Raw genomic sequence first — 25,775 nt, 5'->3', positions numbered from 1 at the left:
CCACTGAAAGCAATCGCTTTAAGTTCGTCTCAGCTGTGAGCCATCAGCAGTGATTTGGGCAGCTAGGAGAATGAGGTTCTACAGAGGAGATCTAAACAGCACACCACAGTATGTACTAAACAGAACTTCCAATCAGGTGGCTACTTCAACACACATTCGTAGCCTCTCCCAAAATGTTTTGCACCACATAATTTGAATTTCATTCTTAACCTTATTAAAGAACTATCTTTGGTTTACAATTCTTGGCAGTGACAGTATTTTTCCCCTTTATCCTGAACCAAATCCAAGACAAATTTCCCTAATCTTTCCTTTTACAAGGGCTTTTTTTTTTCTGGTTATTCTTTTTTTTTTTTTGGAGAGATTTTCACTGTAGGGTGCGTGCACTCGCCAGACAGACAGAGAGAGACATAGAGACAGAAAGCGAGAAATCACCCCCCAGGGGGGATGGTCACGCCACAATCCCTTCTCCTCCATTCTCCTCTCGGGATCTTGGGCATGCACGCACACGCGCCTGGCGTGAGTTTTAAGCCACCGGGTCCGGGACACGAACTGCGGTCGACTACGTGGGAGTCCAGCGACATAGCCATTACGCTAACTGCTGGTTCCCTCTGGTAATCTTTTCACTAAGATTGTTATCTTTAAGGCTTTCTGTGGGGATCTCTGGTCTGAATAGCCACTTTACTCAGACTCTAGGACATGGGGGGTGGGGGACTATTAAGATTCTCCTTGATCAGGGTAATCACTGACCCCAGTGTTAGCTTAACACATCATTTTGGGCGTCTTAGATCTTTGCTTACCCTATTGCCATCTTACCCATGCATATTAAAACATGTACCCCACACAGCAATACAAATTCAGCATCATTACTGCTTTGTACTAGAAGGAAATCCCTGGTATCCATCCCAACAGATAGATCCCCATATGAATATTATGCACACTCAAATTTCAAAACCACTAAACTGATACATGCTGATGGCCATCAATCCACTAGGCCCCAAATCATGATATTTTTAACTATCAAAATCCTTCCATATGGTCCTCTCTGATCACTACAGCTAAACCTTTTTCTTACACATATTTTCTGTGTGATTTATGAAACATTCATTATAGGCTATTATTCATTATAGACTTATATTATTGTTTTAATATAAGGTATTATTTGTCTTAAGTACCCAACTAAATTATATATCTTTGAAGTTATTCCTTTATGTTTTGTAATTTCTTTCCCTTTTCTTCCCCATCAGAGACTTGCATGGAATAATTGCTGTATGGGCAGCTGTCAAATGAATAGTTTATTCTCCACTGTGGTAACATTTTTCTCAGATTGAGTTTCATCTTTAATACTACAAGAAAAGATTAAATTACAGTATGATATAATGATTTGACCCAATATATAACAAGTCCTTGAGACATAGTGAAGATAATATCTTACTGTAAGAAATTAATTTAATGATTATATTTTATTGCCTTTTTTCTTATCTGTTCTGTGCTAATGGGAGAAGAAGAAATTCTCAAAGCTTATAATGGAAGCCAATTTCAGAGCATTTTAAAGATGATGTGGTTTTTAAAAACATAATTTCAATTCAATTCCACAAATATTTATTGATCATCCATTACATGTGTGATGCTGTGGTAGGCTTTCAACCGCTTGAGAAAATTTATGTTATAAAGTAAAATACATCAGCAAGGCTTTTGAAAATGGTGTGTTTTTCTTTTCTCTGCTGTTAAAATAGCTGCAAAGAAAAAAAAAAATAAAGTTATCACTTCTGCCTAACTTTAATCCAAGAGTGAAGTCTAAATCTTCATGTCCTAAGTAAACTGCCACAGGGAGATTCTTCATGTTCTGAGTACTTTATATTGCAACTATAAACCATAACCAAAGAAGGGAGAATCCATTTAGTTCTCTAGAGAATTGCTCTGCCAAGTTGTCTCTTATTTATTGCTTTTTAATGAAATTTTTCATGTGCATCAAAACACAGTCTTTCAACAAAGGAAATGCAGCTTTGAGACCCAAGCACTTTATAATGCGCAATCTACATGTGAACATTACTTTTTTTCCTAGATGGAATTACTTAATGGATTTCTTTGTACTCAGGGATAGGATATTTTTAAAGTAAGTGAACATCCTATTATTAACTTTTCCAGGGGCTGTAAGCTTTCAAAAAGTTCAGCAAATAATTTAAACTGTCCTATTTTCCTTGAGAATATGAGATGAATCTTAGCTATGGAGCACTCTAAATCTTCCCTTCTAAAGAACACACAGTTTTTAAAGCTGCCATAAAAATTAAAGGGGTGTTTTAGAGAAAAGGATCTGAGGAGGAAATAAAGAATGCCAATATATGTATTCCTACCAGTAAAGACTGATTTAACATTGAATTTAATTACTCTATTGGTTTCTCTTATCTCATTCCTCTAAAAATAGCCAAACTAACTAAAATGATTGCTATTTTAAGAGTGTTTTATTGTTTCAAGTAAGAGAACACCTGACTCACACTGGCCACAAAATGAAGAAATTTTTTATATTATTTATCAGGAAATCCAGCAACAAAGTTTAAAGTTGGTTGAGGCCCAGCCACGGTGGCAGGCTCTGGTAAGATGCTGTGCTTCATATGCTGGGACCACACATGAGGCTCCAGGTTCAATTCCTAGTTCAACCTAAAGGCCTGGCATGGTGACACTGGCCTGTAATCACAGCAACATGGAAGCCTGAAGCAGGAGGATTGTGAGCTCTGAGGTGACGTGGGCGACATCGTTAAATCTTGTCTAAATAAAGAACTGGGCAGGAATGGTGGTGCATGCCTGTCGGCACTTGCCTGTCATGCCAGCTCAGAGGCTAAGGCTGGAGGATAGCAGCAGGGAGAACCTGACCAAACAAACAAAATGTTAGTTGATTCACCAGGGCCATTGTAGACCCAGGTTCTTTCTTCTCTCCACTCAGTGGTCCACAGTGAGCTTAGGGTGTATCTCTTCACCCTAAGTTCTTTCCATTCAGGCTCCTAACAGCAAGAAGGATTATACATTTGTTTGTTTACATTCAACAGAAGAGTGATTCTCCCCCTAGCCTCACTGACCAGAAAATAATAATCCATCTCTTAAATTTGATTGAGTTGGAGCCAGCAGGTAGCACAGTGGTTAAGGTACTGGACTCAAATATGGCTAAGCGTGGTTGGAGTCCCAGATCTGGAGGCTTGAAACTCACACTGGACAAAAGTGCATGCATGTCCAAAATCCAAAGAGAATGGAAGAGAGGAATTACCACCCCTGCCCCCCTGCTGGGAGGGAGGAGGTGATTTATCACTTTCTCTGTCTCTGTCTCTTCAGCAAATACATGTGCCTTATAGCAAAAATCTTTCTTAAAAATAAAAAAGAAATCTGATTGAGTTAATTTATAACACACATCCATTGCCAGACTAATTTCAATTCCCAGGGGACATCCAAGCTCTGATTGCCTATCAGGACTCAATCCTGATATGAGGATGGGCTAAATATCTAAGCAAAATCCTGTTAGGTCTTAGGAAGGGAAAATGGGTTTGGAGGAACAGTCAAAAGTATCCAGTCCAGTCACCTGTTCTGATACCTTGTGAAGGGCAAATCAGAAGTCTCTAAGATACAGAAGTAGAGGGTTGTTGTAGATACCAGGAGATGGGATCAGGGGAAGAACTCGGGAAAAATATATAACAGACACAAGAATGCATGTAAACAAGGCAAATAAGTTATGGAACCATATACCATAATAAGTTTTTTTAAGTGTTTTCTATTGTATATATCTCTCAAAAAAATCTAGTAGAATGAAAATCAAAGATGCACAACACAATGTAATGTTCTTTACTGATGATAAATATGGTAATTTTTTATTTGATTATCCCATACCATATGCATGCCCTGAAAAGATCCATTCTTCCTCACAAAGATGTGCAATTAAATGTAAACAAGAAATTATAAACAGAAAAAGGAAATTCCTCACTACACTAAGTATGTCGCATCTTTAGAGGTATCAAAAAATTAAAATGCATGGCTTGTACCAATAGAGAAAACATTCTACAAGGCCTTCTCTGAAAATATTTTCCTGTTTAATTTTATATAAAATGTCCTATATTACCAGTTTCCATCACAGAAAATAACTAGAGCAGCTAGTATGTGTTTCTCAGGTTCCAAAGAGCTGCCTGAGAAGAAAGCAACCAGTAAGTCCCAAATTAAGAAACTGATCAATAATTAGATTAAAATAGCTCTGAAAAAGGCAAGAAATAGCAAGGTTAAATACAACCAGAATAAAATCATAAATATTTTGTGGCTTCTGATCATCACAGTGAAACACACTTGAGGAAATATCTGCTTTCAGTTCTGTAAGTTCTTAAAGACAAGAACAGTATGTTCGTGTAGAGGTAGTAACAACAGCTGAGATGCGTGAGGAGCTGTGAATTAGGTGCTTCCCAGATAACAGCTCATTGAGACTATGACTGTAAACCATCACTGGCAGAAACTCTATATTCTTGGTACCTGCCACTGTGATTAGCACAAAATGTGACCTTAATGAATGTGGCTGCATGAAATAATTTTCACAAAAACCTTATGCAACAGTACATTTGTGCTTCCCCCAATTAAGGATTGGAACTCACTGGCTCTAAACATTTAAGCATGTTAGTCAAGGCCACATAATAAGTAGTAGAGCCCAGAGTGGAATTCAAATTTACTCTCTCTTCTTCATGAAGAAGGAAATAGATCTGAGAACATAAATCCAGTGACTTGGAGAAAGAATGAAGAAATGAAGTATGTAAACCTAATTTTTTAAAAATATTAATGCATCTATTAGGTTTAAGAAAGTATGCTTCAGGTCAGTACACAGAAGTTTATTATAAGGAGACATGGCTCCAGCAAACTAGATTTTTCAGGGAATGAAGATTTTCTACTGATAATTCAGACTCCAACAAACGAGCTAGTGGCAGAAGAAGCCGGGCCTTCAGCAGAAGGTTCCACATGGCTCCAGCGAACTAGATTTTTCAGGGAATGAATATTTTCTACTGATAATTCAGACTCCAGCAAACGAGCTAACGGTAGGGAGCCCCCCCACACACACACACACCCAGCCTTCTATCTCTGCTTCTGTGTTTTGATTCCTGTCTCTCCCTGTTTCTGTCTTTTTTTTTTTTTTTTTTGGAATTTTTCCTTTTTACACTTTTTTTAAAAGGCACAGTTTTTCTCTGGCTCTTAGCTCCACCTTCTATCTTGTTAATTATCGCTCTGGTCCTCCCACCAGGAGGTGGCAGGTTTTCTATTTTGTGATTTTTTTTAAAAAAAAAAGAACAGTAATTACAATTTTTTTTAAATTTTTTTGTCTTTTTTTTTCTCTTTTTGTTGTTGTTTCTCTCTCTCTTTTTCATTTTCCTTTTTATTGTCTCTCCACCCTCCAATATCCATTCAGTGTGTTTTTAGACGGATCTAAGAGCACTGTAGCTAAACATCCAAATACTAATAGGGTTAAAATATTCCCTACTATCTACTGAATCTGCTGCACCAGCGATCACAACAGAACGGCAAAGAGATTCTAGATCACCTCTGTCTGCTTGCTCCTCAACATTCGGGCTGAACTTCAAGAATTTGAAAGAAACACACCATCCATCAGATGACAAGAAATCACCACCGGATCATGAGAAATATGGGAAAATGAGAAAATACTTCTCCTCCAAGGGAAAAGAGTAACTCTTCTTCATCCACAAGCAGTTCGGTGAAAATCATGGAAATGTCTGATAAGGAATTTAGAGCATTCATAATGTCAAAGCTAACAGAGATGGAAGAGAAGAGAGATAATGAACTACTAAAGAGAAAGGAGAAAGAGATTGACGAGTTCCAAGAGATGAGGAAATTCCTGCAAGATCTAAAAGTGGAATTACACACTTTACAAAAGACTCAAACCGAACTGCTAGAGATGAAGTCTATAATACAAGAAGTCAAAATCTCCCTGGAAAGCATTAAAAGCAGACTAGATCATTCAGAAAATAGAATCTCAGATGTAGAGGAGAAAATGGCTGGCCTAGAAAAATCCACCATGAAGGCTGAGAAAATGGCACAAAAATTTGAGAATAATATGCGAGAAGTACTGGATACCATCAAACGTCCAAATATCCGGATAATTGGCATTCCAGAAGGTGAGGAAACCCATAAGGGCATTGATAATCTATTCCAGGAAATCCTGCAAGAAAACTTTCCAAACCTAGAGAGGCATTCAAAGATCCAGTCCCAGGAAATACAACGGACCCCAAATAGAATCAACCCTAGAAGATCTTCTCCAAGACACATTATAGCCAGGTTGACCAAAACTGCAGACAAAGACAAGATACTAAGATTAGCAAGAGAAAAACATCAAGTTACCTACAAAGGACATCCCATCAGGCTAACAGCAGATCTCTCATCAGAAACAATAAAAGCGAGGAGAGAATGGGAAAATATATTCCAAGTGTTAAGAGAGAAGCAGTTTCAGCCAAGAATACTGTATCCGGCAAGATTATCTTTCAGGTGGGAAGAAAAGACAAGAACATTCTCAGATAAACAAAACCTGAAAGAATTTACCAGCACCAGACCAGACCTCCAAGAAGTTCTCAAGGATGTGCTGTATCAGGAAAACTAAACGCAGATACATGGAAATAAGAGTCCAAAAACTGAGAAAGTAGCTAACTTAATCATAGGGACAAGTCTGGAGTTGAATACTATATCCCAGAATTTAATCAGGAAAATTGAACCAGAACAGAAGATAAAAGTATATGAGACTGATAGGTTCATGCACCTACCATTTGAACAGAATCCTAACCTGTTTCCGGGCTTTAAGCAAAGTTCCTTGGCGGTTCTTTGATTTAAGTTAAAACTGGTTTTCTTAGTAGTAACGAGGGAACTCACCTTTGAAAGTAGTCAGGTTATGTAGGAAATTGTGTGATCAATGCAATGTGGGTGGGAAGGGAATGGAGGACAATTTTGGACACTAGAGGTGGTGTGAGAGGAGGGTGGGAAGGGACAGAGGGTCAGAAAGAGGGGTGGAATTAATTCTAGCAACTAGAAGTGGAAATTTATATTTTTTGTAATGTGCATGATTGAGTCACTATGCAGTGTGTACTGGATGGGAGATCGCATTTTGTGTGCTGTGATGATGCCTAGAGAAGGAATGTAAATTGAGTTACAAAAGAGGAGAATGGAGGAGAAGGGATTGCAGCATGACCATCCCCCCTGGGGGGTGATTTCTCGCTTTCTGTCTCTATGTCTCTGTCTGTCTGGCGAGTGCACGCACCCTATAGCAAAATCTCCAAAAAGAAAAAAAAGTTTTAGGAAAAAAAATTATGTATCTATTCAATGACTGCAGTAGGATATGTAGCCCCAGCTAGGTGCCACTTTATAGGATGCGTGAAGTTAGACTTGTGTTCATGGAAATGTGTGTGTCACCTGTGTTTGCTATGAGGGTATTTGGATTGATTAGGGTATTTGGTGATTCAACAAAATGTGGGGGGAAAACAGTATAGAAAGCAAATATAGATACCAGAGACAGTGTGGGAAGAGAATGGGAGATGGCAGAGGGTAAGAGATAGGGAAACAAGGATAGGGGGAAAAAAAGCAAAACATACAGAAAACAAGAAATGGAAGATCATTTGCTGACAATAACATGTTTGTTGATGTGCTTGATTGAGACAATATACAGTGTACTCTCGGAAAATCTCATTTTGTACGCTGTAATGATGTACAATGAATGAATGCAAATAAATAAATTGGAGAAAAAAAAAGAAGTTTATTATAAGGAAACAAGAAAAAATGAGAACTGTTTCCCAGTCAGGGACCTTGCCACATGCAGACTTCTGTTCTACATTCAGAAATGCAACTGGTCAGATGCCTATAGTCCCTGCTTTAGAATTTTGTCATTAGGAGAACTCTGCTAATGCTGCTGTCTAATACATCCACTGCTCCTGGTGCTGCAAACTAACTGATTTGTTTTCTCCGTTGCATGTGCGAGCTCCCAAAGATGATATCTGACTCAATCGTCAGTCACTGTCTAATAGAGTGAGTCCAGTAGAACAGAATTCTGTCATTCCGCCTTATCATCCACTGACTGCCGTTAAATTAGGTGTCACGCTGGGTGTGCTCCTAAGGGAAGGAGTCACACTACCATGCAAAGGACACCTTGAAGGGAGACTATGGACCAGTCATACATTCTGAGGCCACCTAGGATATCTCCTACAAGAAGTTTCCTCTTGAAAGAATTGTACTCTTTCTTCCATTCAACATGAGAAACAGATGAAGTGATGCAGTCAGGAACGTCAATGTATAAATATTGGATTAAGTTAAGAAAGACAACTGATGCAGAAATGTAATAATATCAGACATCTCTATAGCCCTTATTATGTCAGTAATTATTCTGAGTACTTTACCTTATACTTTTTTAATCCTCACCATAACCCATGAGCTAAATATCAATAGCCCCAATCTTTAAATAGAGAAACTGAGGCACAGAGAGGTTAAAAAACTTGTCCATGGTCTAAACTACCACCAGCAACTTGACTCCAGCATATATCCTTTTACTGCCTATCATTTGTTTTAGTAGATAACGGAGTTCCATGAAAAGAAAGAGGAAACTTCCATGGGCCAGACATTTAAAGAGAAAATAATGTTAGAGATGAAAGGAAATGCTGATGGCTTGTGACACTGGGTGTCAGGACTATGAAAAGGAGTTGGATAGGCTAGGACTGGAATCCCATTGTCTGTGATGGAGAGAAGTAGGAAGCCAGGAGCTGAGACTTATAAAGCAGGAACCCTCAAAGAATGAAGAAAAACTTCTTTCCTCCAACTAGAAGAAACTAAGTGAGGTTGTAATCTTCCAGGGATTTTGGAGATAGGAGTACCAATGGTAGGAGATACCATTGGTTCCTTAGGCCTCTAGGATGCATGGGTATGGGTTCCTGATTTATACTCTGCATAATATAGGAATTTTAATTTAAATGAAAAAATCAGCTCCGGATCATTCAGGACAAGCTGCTAACTACTCTATAGAAACACAAGCTACTCTATAGAAACCCAGGACAGCCACAGAATAAGCCAAGATTTATTGAATTCCTGATTACATGAAGCTTAGAGTTTAATCATTAAACTCAAAAATACAAAGAAGTACAGTAAACATTATTATGACAGAAATGCATAGAGCATTGGGAAGATATAAAAACAAGGTGACTAAAATCAGCCAGGTATCAAGGATGAAACCTTTATTTACTTATTTTTTTAGAGAGATTTTTGCTATAGGACATATGTGCTCACCAGAGAGACAGATAGAAAGTGAGAAATCACCCCCCCCCAAGGGGGTGGACAAGCCACCAACCCTTCTCCTCTGTTCCTCCAACTAGAAGAAACTAAGTGAGGTTGTAATCTTCCAGGGATTTTGGAGATAGGAGTACCAATGGTAGGAGATACCATTGGTTCCTTAGGCCTCTAGGATGCATGGGTATGGGTTCCTGATTTATACTCTGCATAATATAGGAATTTTAATTTAAATGAAAAAATCAGCTCCGGATCATTCAGGACAAGCTGCTAACTACTCTATAGAAACACAAGCTACTCTATAGAAACCCAGGACAGCCACAGAATAAGCCAAGATTTATTGAATTCCTGATTACATGAAGCTTAGAGTTTAATCATTAAACTCAAAAATACAAAGAAGTACAGTAAACATTATTATGACAGAAATGCATAGAGCATTGGGAAGATATAAAAACAAGGTGACTAAAATCAGCCAGGTATCAAGGATGAAACCTTTATTTACTTATTTTTTTAGAGAGATTTTTGCTATAGGACATATGTGCTCACCAGAGAGACAGATAGAAAGTGAGAAATCACCCCCCCCCAAAGGGGATGACCATGCCACAATCCCTTCTCCTCTGTTCTCTCAGGATTTTGAGCATGCACACACACATACCCAGTGTGAGTTTCAAGCTACCAGGTCTGGGACTTGAACGGCAGTTGACCGTGTGGGAGTCCAGTACACTAACCACTACACTACCTGCTGGTTCCAAAGATGAAATCTTTAAACTAGGGTCTTTAGAGTATGTGTTAGTTTACTGGGACTGCCTGACAGAAAGAAGAATACATACTGAGTGACTTAAACAAAAGACTTATTTTCTTACAATCTAGGAACCAGAAGTCAGAGATCAGGTGTCAGCAGGCTTAGTTTCTTCTACGGACTCTGTCTTCGGGTTGTAGATGTTTGTCTTTTCCCTGTGTCTCACATGGTCTTCCCTCTGTGCATGTCAGTGTCCATATTTCCTCCTCTTTTAAGGACACCTCCATACTATCCTAGGTAACTTAACAACCTCTTTAAAGACTCTATTTTTAATAACAGTCGTAACTTGAAGATACTATAGATCTGGCTCCAGAACACTGCAATAATGGGAATATTGCAATAAACCAAATATTTCAATAAAATGAGTCACAAAATATTTGTTTTTCCTGAGCATATAAAAGTTATGTTTACACTTTATCATAGTCTATTAAATATGCAATGTCTTTAAAAACAATGTACATACCTTGGTTTAAAATTATTCTATTGCTAAATATATACTCCTGTTCATCTGAGCCTTTCATGAGTTATAATCTTTTGTCTGATGGAGGGTCTTGCCTCCATGTTGATTGCTGCTTACTGATCAGAATAGTGATTGCTGAAGGTTGGGTGGCTGTAACTCTTTTTTTCAAGAGGTTTTTGTCTTAGGGCACATGCACTTGCTAGAGAGAGAGACAGACAGACAGACGTAATGAGGGGAAAAGTAAGAAGTCACCCCCCCCAGGGGGAATGGCCATACCGCAGTCCCTTTTCGTCCATTCTCTTCTCAGGATCTTGGGCATGCATGCATACACTCCTGGTATGAGTTTTAAGCCACCAGGTCCAGGACTCAAACTGTGGTCTGTCATGTGGGAGCCCAGTGACATAGCTGCTATGCCATTTTCTGGCCCACCTATTTCTTAAAATAAGACAACAATGAGGACCAACAGATGGCACAATGGTTACATTGCTGGATTCTCACATAGTCAACCATGATTTGAGTCCTGGACCTGGCAGCTTAAGCTCATGCCGCGTACATGTGTGTACATGTCCAAAATCCCAAGAGGAGAATGGAGGAGAAGGGATTATGGCATGGTCATCCCCCTAGGGGGTAATTTCTCGCTTTCTCTCTGACAGAGAACCCATGCCCTATAGCAAAAATCTCTCAAAAAAATAAGACAATTGATTCTTCTTTTCACAAAGACTTCTCTGCAACTTGCAATGCTATTTGATAGCTTTTCACCCACAGTGGAATTCTTTTCAAAACTGGAGTTGTATAATATTCTAGAACTTTGTTATTTCAACAATGCTCGTAGCATCTTCCCCAGGAGCAGACTCCATCTCAAAAAACCACTTTCTTTGTTCATCAATAAGAAGCTACTACTTCTCCTTTCAAGTTTTTTCATGAGGTTGCATTAGTAATATCTCCCGACTCCACTTCTCATTTTAGTTCTATCTTGTTCCACTACATCTGAAGTTACTTTCTCTACTGAAGAGTTGAACCCTTCAAAGTCATCTGTGAGAGTTAAAATAGCTTCTTCTAAACTCCTGATAATGTTGATATTTTGACTTCCTGCCATGAATCATGAGTGTTTTTAATGGCATATAAAATAGAAAATCTTTTCCAGTAGTTTTCAGTTTATTTTTTAGGTTGGTTATTTGTTTTGTTGTTGTTTTAAATTTTCAGTCAGAGGGAGAGGAAAAGTGACAAAGCACCCCCCATGGATAATGATTGTGCTTCAGTCTCTTCCCAATTTCCCCCACCTTTTGGGATTTTGAGCACACAAGCATGCACAAACACACAAACCCAGTGTGTTTCTCAAGCCACTATTCAGGACTCAATGGTGCAGTCACCCAGGAGGGGCCCAGTAGCCTTAACCCCCAGGCCACTGGCTAGTCCTTCAACTTATTTTGTCCACAACCATCACAGGAATAACTATCTATGGCACTTACAGTCTTACAAAATGTGTTTGTTAAATAATAAGATTTGAAAGCCATAATTACTCCTTGATCAATGGGTTAAAAGAGTGATCTTGTGTTAGTAGTCATGAAAACAGCTTTATTCTCCATGTACATATCCATCAGCACTCAGGTAACCAGGTACACTGTCAATAAGCTGTAATATCTTTAAATCTCTTTTTTTCTTCCAAGTATTAGATCTCAATGGTGAGGTTAAAATATTCAGTAAATCAAGGTGTAAACAGATGTGCTGTCAGCACATGGTTCTTCCATTTATAAAGAACAAACTAAGTAGATTTAGCATAATTATTAAGAACCCTAAGATTTTTTGCAGTGGTAAATGAGTATTGACTTGAACTTAAAGTTACCAGCTGCGTTAACCCTTAACAAGAAAATCAAACTTTCCTATGAAGCTTTGTAGCCAGGCATTGACTTCCCTCTGCTATGAAAGTCCTAGATGGCATCTTCTTATTGGGTAGTTGAGAAAGTATAGCCTCATTTTTTGCATAGAAAAACATATAAAATATGTCATAACTTTCCCAGCGACCTAATACCAATAATAAGCTGTTACACATGTTAAAAATGTGTTGCTTTGTGTAGTCACTTCCATCAACAGTACTTGCTGCTTCATCCTGTATTTTTATGCTATGGAGATGGCTGGCTTCTTTTTGTACATCTCATGGGCCAACCTCTGCTAGATTCACATTTTTCATCTGTAGCTTTCTTACTTCTATCAGCCTTTACATAAATTGAAGAGTATTAGGGCCTTACTCTAGATTAGGTATTGGCTTGAGAGAATGCTGTAGCAAGTTCGATCTTCTATCCAGATCACTAAAACTTTCTCTGTATCAGCAATAAGGCTGTTTTGCTTTCTTATTATTTATGTGTTCACTGGAGTATCACTTTTAATTTCCTTCAAGAACTTTTCCTTTGTATTCACAACTTGTGTAACTATTTAACACAAAAGGCCCAGCTCTCAGCCTGTCTTAGCTTTTAGCATGCCTTCTTCACGCTTAATTATTTCTAACTTTTGACTTAAAGTGAGAGGTATGCAAATGGCAAATCTTTTTTTCACTTGAACACTTAGAGGCCATTGTAGAGTTATCAATTGGTCTAGTTTAAATATTGTTGCATGTCAGGTAATAGGGAGGCCTGAGAAGAGAGAGAGATATGGAAATAGCCTATGGGTGGAACAGTCAGAAACCACACATTTATTGATTAAGTTTATTGTCTTATATGGGCACAGTCCATGGCACCCCAAAACAATTACATTTGTAATATCGAAGATCAGTGGTGATGGCTCAACTATGGTAGCACACACTAGATATTACTGTTTAACAAACCAAGGCCGCATGTAAGGATCAGGTTCAGTTCCCTGTCTACCTTTTAAAATATGAGAGACATATGACTCTCACTTAAAAAGCCAAGCACAGAATCATGCACTGCCTGTCGTTTTAGCTATCACGGAGATTAAGGCAGGAGTATTGCAACATGGTAAGACATTGTCTAAAACACCATGAGAGAGAGAGAGATCATAGATCACATAACAGGTTACAATGATCATAATGAAAGAATTTGAAATATTGAAAGAATTATTGAAATGTGACAGACTAGAAGTAAATACATAGTTTTCAAATGGCAGCTATAAAATTACTCAATGCAGGGTTGACACAAAACTTCAAAAAATGCAATATCTACAAGGAAGCAAAATATAATAAAATAAAGTATGCCTATATAGCCACATTCTGGGATTAATGGGGTTTGTGATTTCCACATATAAATTTAGAGGTAACACAATTTAGATACCTGTATTTATACACAATGTGCAACAAAAACTCCAAATTATTTTAACAAACCATGGAGCAAAGAAGAGGGAAGTATTTGGAGAAACATTGGGGACAAAGAAAAAAGTTTCCAAGATTTTATCTTGGTCAGTGAGGGAGAGAAATGCAGAGTTTTATTCTAGATGTGAAGAAAAGGGTATCTGTCAAAGTATGTTTATAAAGAAATAAGGGGAAAAAAATCACTAAACATTATTAATAACATATATATATATATAACCACTGAATTAATAAAAGTTGACAAATAAAATTGATTAATCCAAGACAGGAAAAAAGAAGAAAAGGGCAACAATGACCCATAACAAACAAAAAAATACTGTATGAAAAATTGTAAGAATAATGCCACTTATATTATGTATTATTGTAATCATAAATAGTAAAATTTACCAGTGAAAAATCAAAAAGTCAGTCTTAGTAGCATGCACCTATAACTCCATCTACTCTGAAGACTAATGCAGGAGGTCTGTGATGTGGCAAGACCTTGACTTTCAAAACTAAATAAATAAAATTAAAAATCAAAAATTCTTTTACTAGATTTTAAAATTTAATCTACCATTATGATGTTTTCAAGAGACACATTTAGAAAAGAGCTTAAGAAAGACAGAAAATATTGTGCCAGGCAAAGAAAAAGGAAACAGGCTTGGAAACCTGGAATTGGAAAATGGAATTCCAGGTAAGAAACATTAGATGAGTCAAAGAAGAGTTTTTCTTAAGAAATTTATATAAATAAAAGTTTTATTCTATTTAGGAAATATAGTAGTCATAAACTTACATACAGTAACATGTCATAATATATTAATTGACCCATTTTAAATTCAAAACTAAATTGAAAACTTCAAGATCATAGTAGGAATAGTAAATAAAGTTCTTTCAAAAATTGACTAATTTAATGGACAAAAATAGGAACAGAGAAGACAAAGATAGCAGTTAATATGCCTAATGGGTCTATGTAAAATTTTATATACATACAAGAAAAATATACATTCTTTTCAAATTTTCGTGACATAAAAATTGAATATAGGATTTCATTCTCTTTTGTGGCTAACTAGTATTTTATTGTTATATAAATCACATTTTCTTTATCATTTATCTGCTGATGGACATAAAGTTTGATTTCATACCTTGGCTATTATGAATAGCACTCCAATAAACATGGTAGTGCAGATATCTCTTCAACACACTGATTTCATTGCTTTTGACTACATAATCAATAATGGGATTGTTTGCTTATGTGGTAAATATATTTTTAGTTTAGTTTCATTTTTAACAAGTTTTTTGCTGTTTTCTATAATGGTTATACTAATTTACATCCTCACCAACACTCTATAATAGAGTTCCCCTTGGGCCAATCCCATAAAGGAAGCAGGTCCCACCCATATGGCCAACAATGGCTCGAATCACAGTTCCAGAAGCTAGAAAAACATTCTTGGCATGTTTATATGTGTGTTTGTACATGCAAAATCTTTTTTTTTTTTTTGAGAGGTTTATGCTATAGGGCACATGCACTCACCAGATAGAGAGAGACAGAGAGATAGAAAGTAAGAAATCACCCCTCCCCCCCCCCGGGTGGATAGCCACACCACAATCCCTTCTCCTCCATTCTCCTCTCGGGATCTTGGGCACGCACGCACACGCGCCCGGCATGAGTTTAAGCCACCGGGTCCAGGACTCGAATCATGGTCGACTACATGGGAATCCAGCGACATAGCCATTACACTAACTGCTGGTCCCATACATGCAAAATCGTGACAGGATCGAGAAATAATAAGGAATTGTGACATGACCACACCCCATTGGGAAGTGTTCTCTCTCTCTTTCTCTCTGCCACTCTGTCTCTCTCTCTTAATTCATTCCCTGGAAATTAAAAAAAAGGGTTCCCATTTCTTTACATGCTCGCCAGCATTTTTTTTCTTTTTGATAATATCCATTCTATTGTCATTAGGGTAAGGTAATGTCTTTTGTCATTCTGATTTACATTTCCCTGATGGTTAGTGATGTTGGGCATTTTTTTTTTTTTCATATAAACTGGCCCTTTGTATACTTCTTTGGAGAAACATCTATTTATATCACTTGCCTCTTTTAATCAGGGTATTTGAGTTTTTGCTATTGAGTTGTTTGAATTCCTTATAAATTCTAGACTTTAACACCTAGTCAAATGTTTAATTAGCAAATGTTTTCTCCCATTCTGTAGGTTTTCTCTTCTCTCAATTTCCTTTGCTGTGCAGAAACTCTTTAATTTGATATTATCCCATTTGTTTATTTTTGCTTTTGTTGATAATGCTTTTGAGATCTTATCTAACATTGTTTGCCAGAACAATGTCATGTAGCATTTTTCCTATGTTTTTATATTAGTTGTATAGTTCCAGGTCTTATAGTTAAGTCTTTAATTCATTTTGAGTTGTTTTTTTTTAATATGATGAGAAATTACTGTCTAGTTTCATTCTTCTGCATGTGGATGTTTAGTTTTCACAGTGGCAGGTATTGAAGAGATTGTCCTTTCCCCATTGTGTGTCATTTGCCACAACATAGGTGAGCCTGGAGGACATTATGTTAAGTGAAATAAGCTAGGCACAGAAAGACGAATATTGAATGATCTTACTATTGTGTGGAACCTAAAAAAAGGTTTCTGTTTTTGTTTTTTGTTTGTTTTATCTCATAGAAGTTGAGTGTAAGAGGTTACCAGAGACTAGGGAGAATTGAAAGGAAGGTAGAAAAAGGGAGAGGCTGGTCAACAGGTACGATGTTGCAATTAGATAGGATGAATAATTTAGGGTACTTAAATGCACAATAGGATGGCTAAATATAACAATATTGTAATGCATATTTCAAATGGTCAAAAGAGAAGACTGAATATTCTCACAATAACAAAATGGTAAATATTTAGGGTGGTATACATACTAATTACCATGACTTGATTATTACTTAAAATATACATGTATCAAAACATCACATTGTGCCTCATAAATATGCACAACCATTATGTCAATCAAATTTGGGCGGGGAGGGGTTTGCAATAGAGTACATGCACCCACCAGAGAGAGATAAAAAGTAAGATATTAATCCTCAGGGGGGATGGCCACGCCACAGTCTCCTCTCTTTCACTCTTCTCTCAGGACTCTGGGCATGCACGCTCATGTGCCTGGCATGATCCTCAAGTCACCAAAACTGGGATTTGAACCGCAGTTGGTCATGCAGGTATCTAGTTTCCCAACCACTATGCTACCTGCTAGCCGAGGTCAAACATTTTTTAAATTTAAATTTTATTTTATTTTTTTGAGAAGTTTTTGCTATAGGGCGTGTGCACTCACCAGACAGACAGAAAGAGACAGAGAGACAGAAAAAGAGAAATCACCCCCCCAGGGAGGATGGCCATGCCGTAATCCCTTCTCCTCCATTCTCCTCTTGGGATCTTTGGCATGCATACACACACGCCCGGCTTGAGTTTAAGCTACCGGGTCCAGGACACAAACTGTGGTCGACTACGTGGGAGTCCAGAGACATAGCCATTACGCTAACTGCTGGTCCCTAAATTTTATTTTTTAATTGCCAGAGAGTGTGCATGCTCGTCAAACATAGACAGGGGTAGATTGAGAAAGCATCCCTTCATGGGGAATGGTCAGGCTGTAATCTCTTTTCCTCATTTCTTCCTCTTTTCAATATTTTGAGCATACACATACAGCCAGATTGTTTCTCAAGTCACCAGGTTCAGGACTCAAACTGTGTAGTTGGCGATTTGATCTAGCCATCTTAACCACCATGGGCTAGTCTACAAATTATACTTCTTTTATTTTTTCATTTTTTGTAGAGGTTTTATTGCTATAGGGTGTGTGCACTCACCAGAAAGACAGAGAGAGACAAAGAGATAGAAAGCGAAAAATCACCCCCCAGGGGAGGGTGACCGGGATGGCCATGCCACAATCCCTTCTCCATCCTCCTCTTGGGATCTTGGGCACACACACACATGCGCCCGACTTGAGTTTAAGCCACAAGGTCCAGGACTCGAACCGTGGTCGACTACATGGGAGTCCAGCAACATAGCCATTACGCTAACTGCTGGTCCCACAAATTATATTTCTGATAAGGGATTAAGAGCCAGAATGCATAAGAAACTCAAACAGCTCACCTCCATGAAAAACTAATACCTAATTTTAAAATGGCCAATCTATCCAAATAGACAACTCACAAAAGGAGGCAAAAAACTGCTAAAATGTATTGGGAAAAAAATTTCTCTTCCTTAACATAAGAAAAATGCAAATCAAAAGCACAATGGGATATGGGAACCAGCAGTTAGCATAATGGCTATGTCGCTGGACTCCCACATAGTCGACCACGGTTCGTGTCCCGGACCCGGTGGCTTAAAAAAAACTCACGCCGGGCGCATGTGCGTGCGTGCCCAAGATCCCGAGAGGAGAATGGAGGAGAAGGGATTGTGGCGTGACCATCCCCCCTGGGGGGTGATTTCTCGCTTTCTGTCTCTATGTCTCTCTCTGTCTGTCTGGCGAGCGCACGCGCCCTACAATGAAAATCTCTCAAAAAAAAAAAAAAACACACAATGGAATATGACCTGACCCCAGTCCAAAATGGCTATGATAAAAAAAATATATTTCCAGAAGATTGTAGAGAAAAGGGAACCCTCATGCATTACTGTTGGGGATTTAAATTGCTACAACTACTGTGGAAAACCGTATTGAGGTTCCCCAAATATCTAAAAATAAAACTCCTTTTTATCCTAATAATTTCATTCCTGGGTACTTATCCAAATCACTGGAGGAAATCACTGTTGGAGAGAAATGTACACATCCACATTTCTTGCAGAATAATTTACAGTAGCTAAGACGTGGAACCAACCAAAGTACCCAATAATCACTGAATAGATTAGGAAAATATGGTACATTATATAATGAAATACTCCTCACCTGTAAAAAACAATATCCTGTTATTTGACACAAAGTGGACAAACCTAGAAGAGGTAATACTAAGTCAAACAAACCAGGTTAAGAAAAATAAACACTATATGTCCCTACTTAACATATACTTAGCATCCCCACTCTTTAGCAGAAAGTGGAAGTCAGGGACCAGCAGTTGGCATAATGGCTATGTCACTGGACTCCCATGTAGTCAACCATGGTTCGAGTCTCGGATCCAGTAGCTTAAACTCACACCGGGCGTGTGTGCGTGCGTGCCCAAGATCACAAGAGGAGAATGGAGAGAAGGGATTGCGGCGTGGCCATCCCCCCTGGGGGGTGATTTCTCGCTTTCTGTCTCTCTGTCTGTCTCTGTCTGTCTGGCGACAGCAAAACCTATAGCAAAAACCTCTCCAAAAAAAGAAAAAGGAAAGTGGAAGTCAGACTCAGTGGAAGTCAAGAGAGTATGATAAATAAAAGAAGCTGTATGGAGAGGGAGTGGGGAGAAAATGATTAACAGACACAAGAATGCACATAAACAGGGTGACTCGGTTATAGGACTATGTACCACAGCAGAGTAAAAGTTATCATTGACAGTTTAATATATACTACTTTTGCCTACTTTTTTTTTTTAATATCAGGTGTGCACAACATGATGTAATGTTCAATTTTGAAGATGATGAATATGTTTATATCCTTGGTTTGATTATTACATACTGTATACATGCTTTAAAAACCATATTGTACCCAAAAAAGATGTACAGCAATTACACATAAATCAGAAAATTACAATAGAATAAAAAAGAAACCATAAATTATAAGAAAAAAGACCCTCAATGTACCTTGTTTGCTAGTTGTACACAGTTTTTCTAAGTTCTGATAGATACTTTACTACCTGAAATCTCCCTTTTTGTGGTACTAAATTATTGTACACTACTTCAAAAAAGGAGCAGCTATCAGATTTAGGAAGAGAAAGCTTTTTGTTTTGTGAAACAAATGAGTATTTTGGAGTTCCATGGTTTTACATGCTGAATAAAAACTCTTGTTGGATTTTAGTTACTGGTATTCCATCAATGTAATTTATTGGTTTACAAAAAAGTCTGGCATTTTGTGGAGTTTTCTAAATAGCTTTCCTTATTCCCTGTCCTCTGATAAGTAATCAAACAGTAAAAAACACATTTCTAAAGTCATGCCTGAGAATTTCTAAAGGCTGGTATGAAGTGAACTTTTTGTGATAAAAATGACAAAGCTGGGTTTGAGCAATCACTTTCAAGGTTAAATAATCCCAGGGGTGGGCCCTTTATATCCTGTACTCACAGAAGAGGAACCGATTGCCAGGTTGAATTATCCATCTTTAAAAAAAAAAAACTTCTGGTGACTGTAAAACAGCTACAGATTGCTTTCTTTGCACTCTGGAGGAGCTGACAGGGCCCCAGATGGAGGTGTTTTTCAGCAGGCTGTCAAAAAGATCCATCCATCTAAAACGGCCATATCACCCAGTCAAGTTTCCTTTCTCTGCCAAAAATTATCTCAGCTCAGGTGGGAGAGGCCAGGATATGATGCAACCAGGAGAAGCAAAGGTCAGAGAAATGTGTACCAGAAATGAAGAGAGAAGAGACGTGTTACATTTAAGTGCCAAAGTTTAGATTTAGAGTTGTTTTGTCATGACTTGATTTTTTTTCTCTCTAGTTTCTTTTATTCTCTCCAGAAAAACAGACTTTGTGACATTGATACTGAGCAGTTGTTTTGTGTGATTTTTGAGAAAAATCAAAGAGGCAAAGTGATGTTAGAGTAGCAGTGCTTAAAATTACTAAAGTATTCCCAGCAAGCCAAAAAGAGTCATGGACCTAAAGAAACTACGGAAGAATCGTGTGAAATAACAAAGCTAGAGTAAGGAGAAATAAACATACAACCATAAAAAGTCACTGCCCAACAAATCCAGAAGCCTCCCTAGGTGTGTGAGGCTCTTCAGATTATAATAGCTTTGCTTGGTCTTGGAAACTGCTACCCATCTAAGGAAAAACATAAGAAATTATGCAAATTCCACTATCATTCCTGATGTGCACCTTTGGATGGAGAGACAAATTGTGGATGAAATAATGGTATCTGATTTTTGCTTTTTGCTTTATATGTATGTTAGTAATAATATTTTACTTTATCTTCAGTCATTATAATAAAAACCTATAGTTACAGAAAAAATCTATTCCTGTTGTATTCCAGAAAAACAGACTTTGTGACATTGATACTGAGCAGTTGTTTTGTGTGATTTTTGAGAAAAATCAAAGAGGCAAAGTGATGTTAGAGTAGCAGTGCTTAAAATTACTAAAGTATTCCCAGCAAGCCAAAAAGAGTCATGGACCTAAAGAAACTACGGAAGAATCGTGTGAAATAACAAAGCTAGAGTAAGGAGAAATAAACATACAACCATAAAAAGTCACTGCCCAACAAATCCAGAAGCCTCCCTAGGTGTGTGAGGCTCTTCAGATTATAATAGCTTTGCTTGGTCTTGGAAACTGCTACCCATCTAAGGAAAAACATAAGAAATTATGCAAATTCCACTATCATTCCTGATGTGCACCTTTGGATGGAGAGACAAATTGTGGATGAAATAATGGTATCTGATTTTTGCTTTTTGCTTTATATGTATGTTAGTAATAATATTTTACTTTATCTTCAGTCATTATAATAAAAACCTATAGTTACAGAAAAAAATCTATTCCTGTTGTATTTTTTTTTTAACTTCATTTTTCCTTACATTTCCTCTGGAAGCCAATTATTCTCAGTAAGCTCCTTTATGCCAAGTCATTCATACATATTCATAAGTACCTACTCTATGTAAAACACACTGAAGGGTTGTGATTATTATATACTACAACCGTGCTTCCCAACCTGTCCTCAACTTGCCATCATAACTGAGAAATTTATACTCTGTGTCAGACGCTCTCAGGGGAGTAGTCATTCCCACAGAGAACTCTGGTAGACAGAACAACACCTCAAGTCACCCTACGCAATTCAGGACCTTTACAGAAAGAACTTCATAGCCAGTTCAAATGCAACTTTGATTATGGAAACATGTTAATAGTTATAAATGTTGATTTTAAATTTGCATCACACTAAACATTTTATACCCATCACTATCTCAAGGCACACCTGTAAAGCATTAGTGGGTCTCCTGCTTGGTGCCAGTTGAGAAGTTCTGTACTAGAGAAGTAAGATTCCCCATAGAGATGGGTTTCTTTTTACTGTTCTCCACTGGGGTAAAAGTCCAAATCAAAAGCTTTCCGTAATATGTGGAGCTCACGGGTCCTCTTGCTGAAAGTCACATTGCTTTCCAGCATTAGGCTAAAAATAAATTAATTTAAAAATTACAAAAATAATGTTTCTGCTGTGCCATGATTATTTTTTTCTTGGTATCAGCTCTGAGCTGTTGAAAATTCCTGTCCCCTGTTGCCACTGCTCCTGTGGTTTTGGCCTCATTATACATTTATAACATTAAATGTGAATCTGTAATTTTCATAAACTGGTGACATACCAAATAGTTTTAAGGCAGGGAAAAAAAGACCAATGCAATCAGTACTGGGTAAAAATATTTAGTGGTCAGTGAAAGTTTTTCTTTTTAAATGCGAGACTATCTTCTATGAGATAAGGAAGAAATCACGAATACCTTTATTTTCCAAAAGTAAACATCACCTTTTTCTCCCTTTCCTTATAGTGAGAAAGTGATAAGACTTATTCCCCAAACAGAAGAAGAAGCAAATGCGCTGAAGAAAATATACTATGAACTTCAGGTAAGAGAAGTCCACTCACTAATTATGGAATTATGCTTGTAATGTGTTTACAGACTTTGCCAACCAGAGCTGAATAATTGGAATTAATTAGCCAGAGGAAGTAAGGACTATGAAATCCCTTGAAAGAGCTTTTAAGGGAGAGTTCAATTAAGACAACTCAAAAATTACCTGATAGATTGTCTAGCTACTGCTTCATTTATTATCCATCTCCCAGGTAGAATAGAAGCATCAAGAATTTGTCTATTTTTATTCATTGCCATACTCACAGTGAGTGTCCAGGGTATCCTAGAAACTGGGCAAAAATTTTGTTTTCTTTTGCTGGTTTTTCCTCTTCCTCTAATGAATGAGTGAATTTAATCTCCAGTTTTTCCAGCTCATGTTTCCTCCTCGAAATCTTCCTATTGATTTCCTAGGCCCTTCTCATTTAAACTTTAAGCAAAAACAAGTTAAAGAAAATAAGAGATAGAAATTCAAGTTAATTAATTTTGCTATGTTTCAGTGGGTCTGATAAGAGAATTTTGTTGGCAAAGGTTGAAGGCTCTACTAATTATTCAATCTTTGATGAGTTTTATGGATTTTAGAGTTAGAGTTTCACATCTCCCCATCACAGCGTGTAATTGAGCATTAGCTTTAGCTAAAGCTTTAGCTACAGAGAAGTGTGATGATCGGCTGTCTTTCAGGCCTACCAAAACGGAACCATGCCTGTAAGACACATGGTGATTTGGGATTCATTTTAACAGATAGAAAAGCAGATTACCCAAAGGGCTGCATGAAATAGATACATATTGTTATCTTTAACATGGGATAGATAAGTAATTTTTCTATATGACTGGAGTACAGTCCTGTCCAAAGGATATGTTAGGGACTGAGGCAAAAAAGGTAAACTTGGTGGCTTCTAGAGATACTTGTAATTAACATATTTTTGACCTTCTATTTATAGTTCGATTTTTCTCTTTGGCACCTTTACTTCCAATATTGAATTTATTTACAAATGAAATTTTGACCTTTTTGTTTATTGATTTCCTTTCTTCCTCCTCATTCTCATGCCCCACACCAGCTCCATCTCAAGCATGGTGTCTGATTCCAAGGGCTCAAAGTGAGGATGCAGGAGCCCATCCCCAAGTTGTGGTTATTTTAACCAATACAGGAGAGGTAGTGCTCAAGAGGCATTTTCTAAATCTCTCCTCCTCAAGATCATCTCTGCTTCTGTGATCTGATGTTAAGTCTCTCTTAGTTATGCATGATCCCAAAGTATCCTTTCTATAGTAATATCCAAACACTATCTAAAAAGTCCATAGCCCAGTCTCAGTAGAGCAGTTGGTAGCATAGTGATTACAATGCTGTAAGCTACATAGCCAACCATTGGTTGGGATCTCCAGCCTGGTTGACCTAAAACACCTGGAGCCATGCCCAAGGTACAGATAAGCTGGAAACCCAGGGAAACAGGATCTCAGCCTGACAAGATACTGTTGATGGTGCTGTCCTCACTCCCTCCCTGCCTCTCCCATGCACACACATGTGTTATCTGTCATGAATACAACAAACATTTTTTAAAAGTCCACTGCAGGGGCAGGGGGAAGGGGGTAGCCAGCAGGTGGTTCAGTAGTTAAGGTGCTGGACCCCCAACATGGTCAACTGCTGTTTGAGTCTCAGATCTGGCAGCTTGCATTCTCACTTTCTTTCTCTCTCTTTCTCTCTCTTTGTCTCTCTCTGGTGAATGTATGTACCCTATAGCAAATTTAAAAATAGAATAACAGTAAATAAAGTTAAATGAATAATTCTTTAAAAACAAACAAACAAAAGTCCATCAGAGACTTTAAAATTATAAAGAAGCAAAGCAAGTTTTGAGTCTTGTTTTTGTTTTTATTTTTAATTAAATCATTTTCCCTCTTAATTCCTTCCCCGCTGCCATCTCCCACCCTGCTCCCAAAGTGTCTCTGGTGTCGATGTCTGGCAAAGCAAGTTTCGAACAGAAGTTTCCATTTCCTTTTCCATGAAATATACCATTGGAAAAATAACTTTTCATTTCAGAATTTAGTGTTTCAGAGAACAAATTTTGTAAACCAAATATAAGAGCAAAGGATTTTCTCCAATTCATGAATCTATTTACATGATGGCCTCAAAGTTATGAAAATGGAATTGCACAGTTATCTATAGGATGATCATCTATCATTATCCAAAGCAATAAAATTGTGTCAGTGTGGACCAAAAGGGGTACTAATAAACTCTTAGAAATCATCATAGATGGAGCCCAAAGATGTTGAACATAGATAGGTCTGCCGGCGCTGACAACCACACATTTATATTAGGCCCTTATTTGTAGCACTTATTTACACTCTTTTTAAAGTTTATTTCTTATGAGAATGGGAATAGGAGAGAGAATCAGAGGGGCATGCATCCCCAAGAGGGTCCTCACACTGTAGTTCATTGCAAATCTCTGCTGACCCATATGCCCTGAATGCCCAGGGAGGTCTCACAACGTGAACCAGAACCTTTCCCAGGTGGGTCTAGTTGCATTTTCACTGTACCACCATTTGGCCCTCTTTTCATAACCATTTAAAGAAAAATATTCCTATATATGGTTTTCATTTAGTCTTTAAAGAAAGTCAGCAAATTAGGAGAAAAGAATGAATTTCAATATAAAGGTACTTGGCCCTTCAGAAGACACCTTCATGGCTCCTGAGAACCAGTGATTTCAGCAGAATGAGAGAAATGAATATTTTCCACTGATAATTCAGCCTCCAGCCCACAAGCTAGAGTGATTGAACTTCAAGTTTGGGAAGAAACACACCATCCATCAGATGCCTAGAAATCACCACAGGGCCACAAGAAATATGGAAAAGCAAGAAAATACCTCTCCTCCAAGGGAAAAGAGTAGATCCTCTTCATCCACAGACCATTCAATGGAAGTCATGGAAATGTCTGATAAAGAATTTAGGACATTCATAATGGCAAAGCTAACCAAGATGGAAGAGAAGAGAGACAATGAACTGCAAAAGAGAAATGAGAAAGCTGCTGATGAGGCCTAGAAAAATCCACCACAAAGACTGAGAAAATTGCCCCAAAATTTGAGAATAATATACAAGAAGTTCTAGATACAATCAAATGTCCAAATATCCAAATAACTGGCATCCCAGAAGGCAAAGAGACTCATAAGGGCATTGATAATCTATTCCATGAAATCTTGCAAGAAAAGTTTCCAAACCTAGAGAGGCACTCAAAGATC

General features: G+C 37.7%; 1 protein-coding gene across 1 annotated transcript in view; it reads left to right on the top strand.

The window, feature by feature from the left end:
- The window catches only part of CPA6 (carboxypeptidase A6), a 371,754-nt gene that overhangs the window by 125,367 nt on the left and 220,612 nt on the right, over positions 1-25,775 (top strand). The window contains exon 2 of the mRNA XM_006150464.2: positions 22,474-22,549. Coding sequence (XP_006150526.1) covers positions 22,474-22,549 — 76 coding nt within the window. The remainder of the gene's footprint in view (positions 1-22,473; positions 22,550-25,775) is intronic.

Source organism: Tupaia chinensis, unplaced genomic scaffold, assembly GCF_000334495.1.
Source record: "Tupaia chinensis unplaced genomic scaffold, TupChi_1.0 Scaffold000288_2, whole genome shotgun sequence".
NCBI lineage: Eukaryota > Metazoa > Chordata > Mammalia > Scandentia > Tupaiidae > Tupaia > Tupaia belangeri.
Note: the sequence above shows the minus strand (reverse complement) of the source record. Positions and strands in the feature narration are given on the sequence as shown.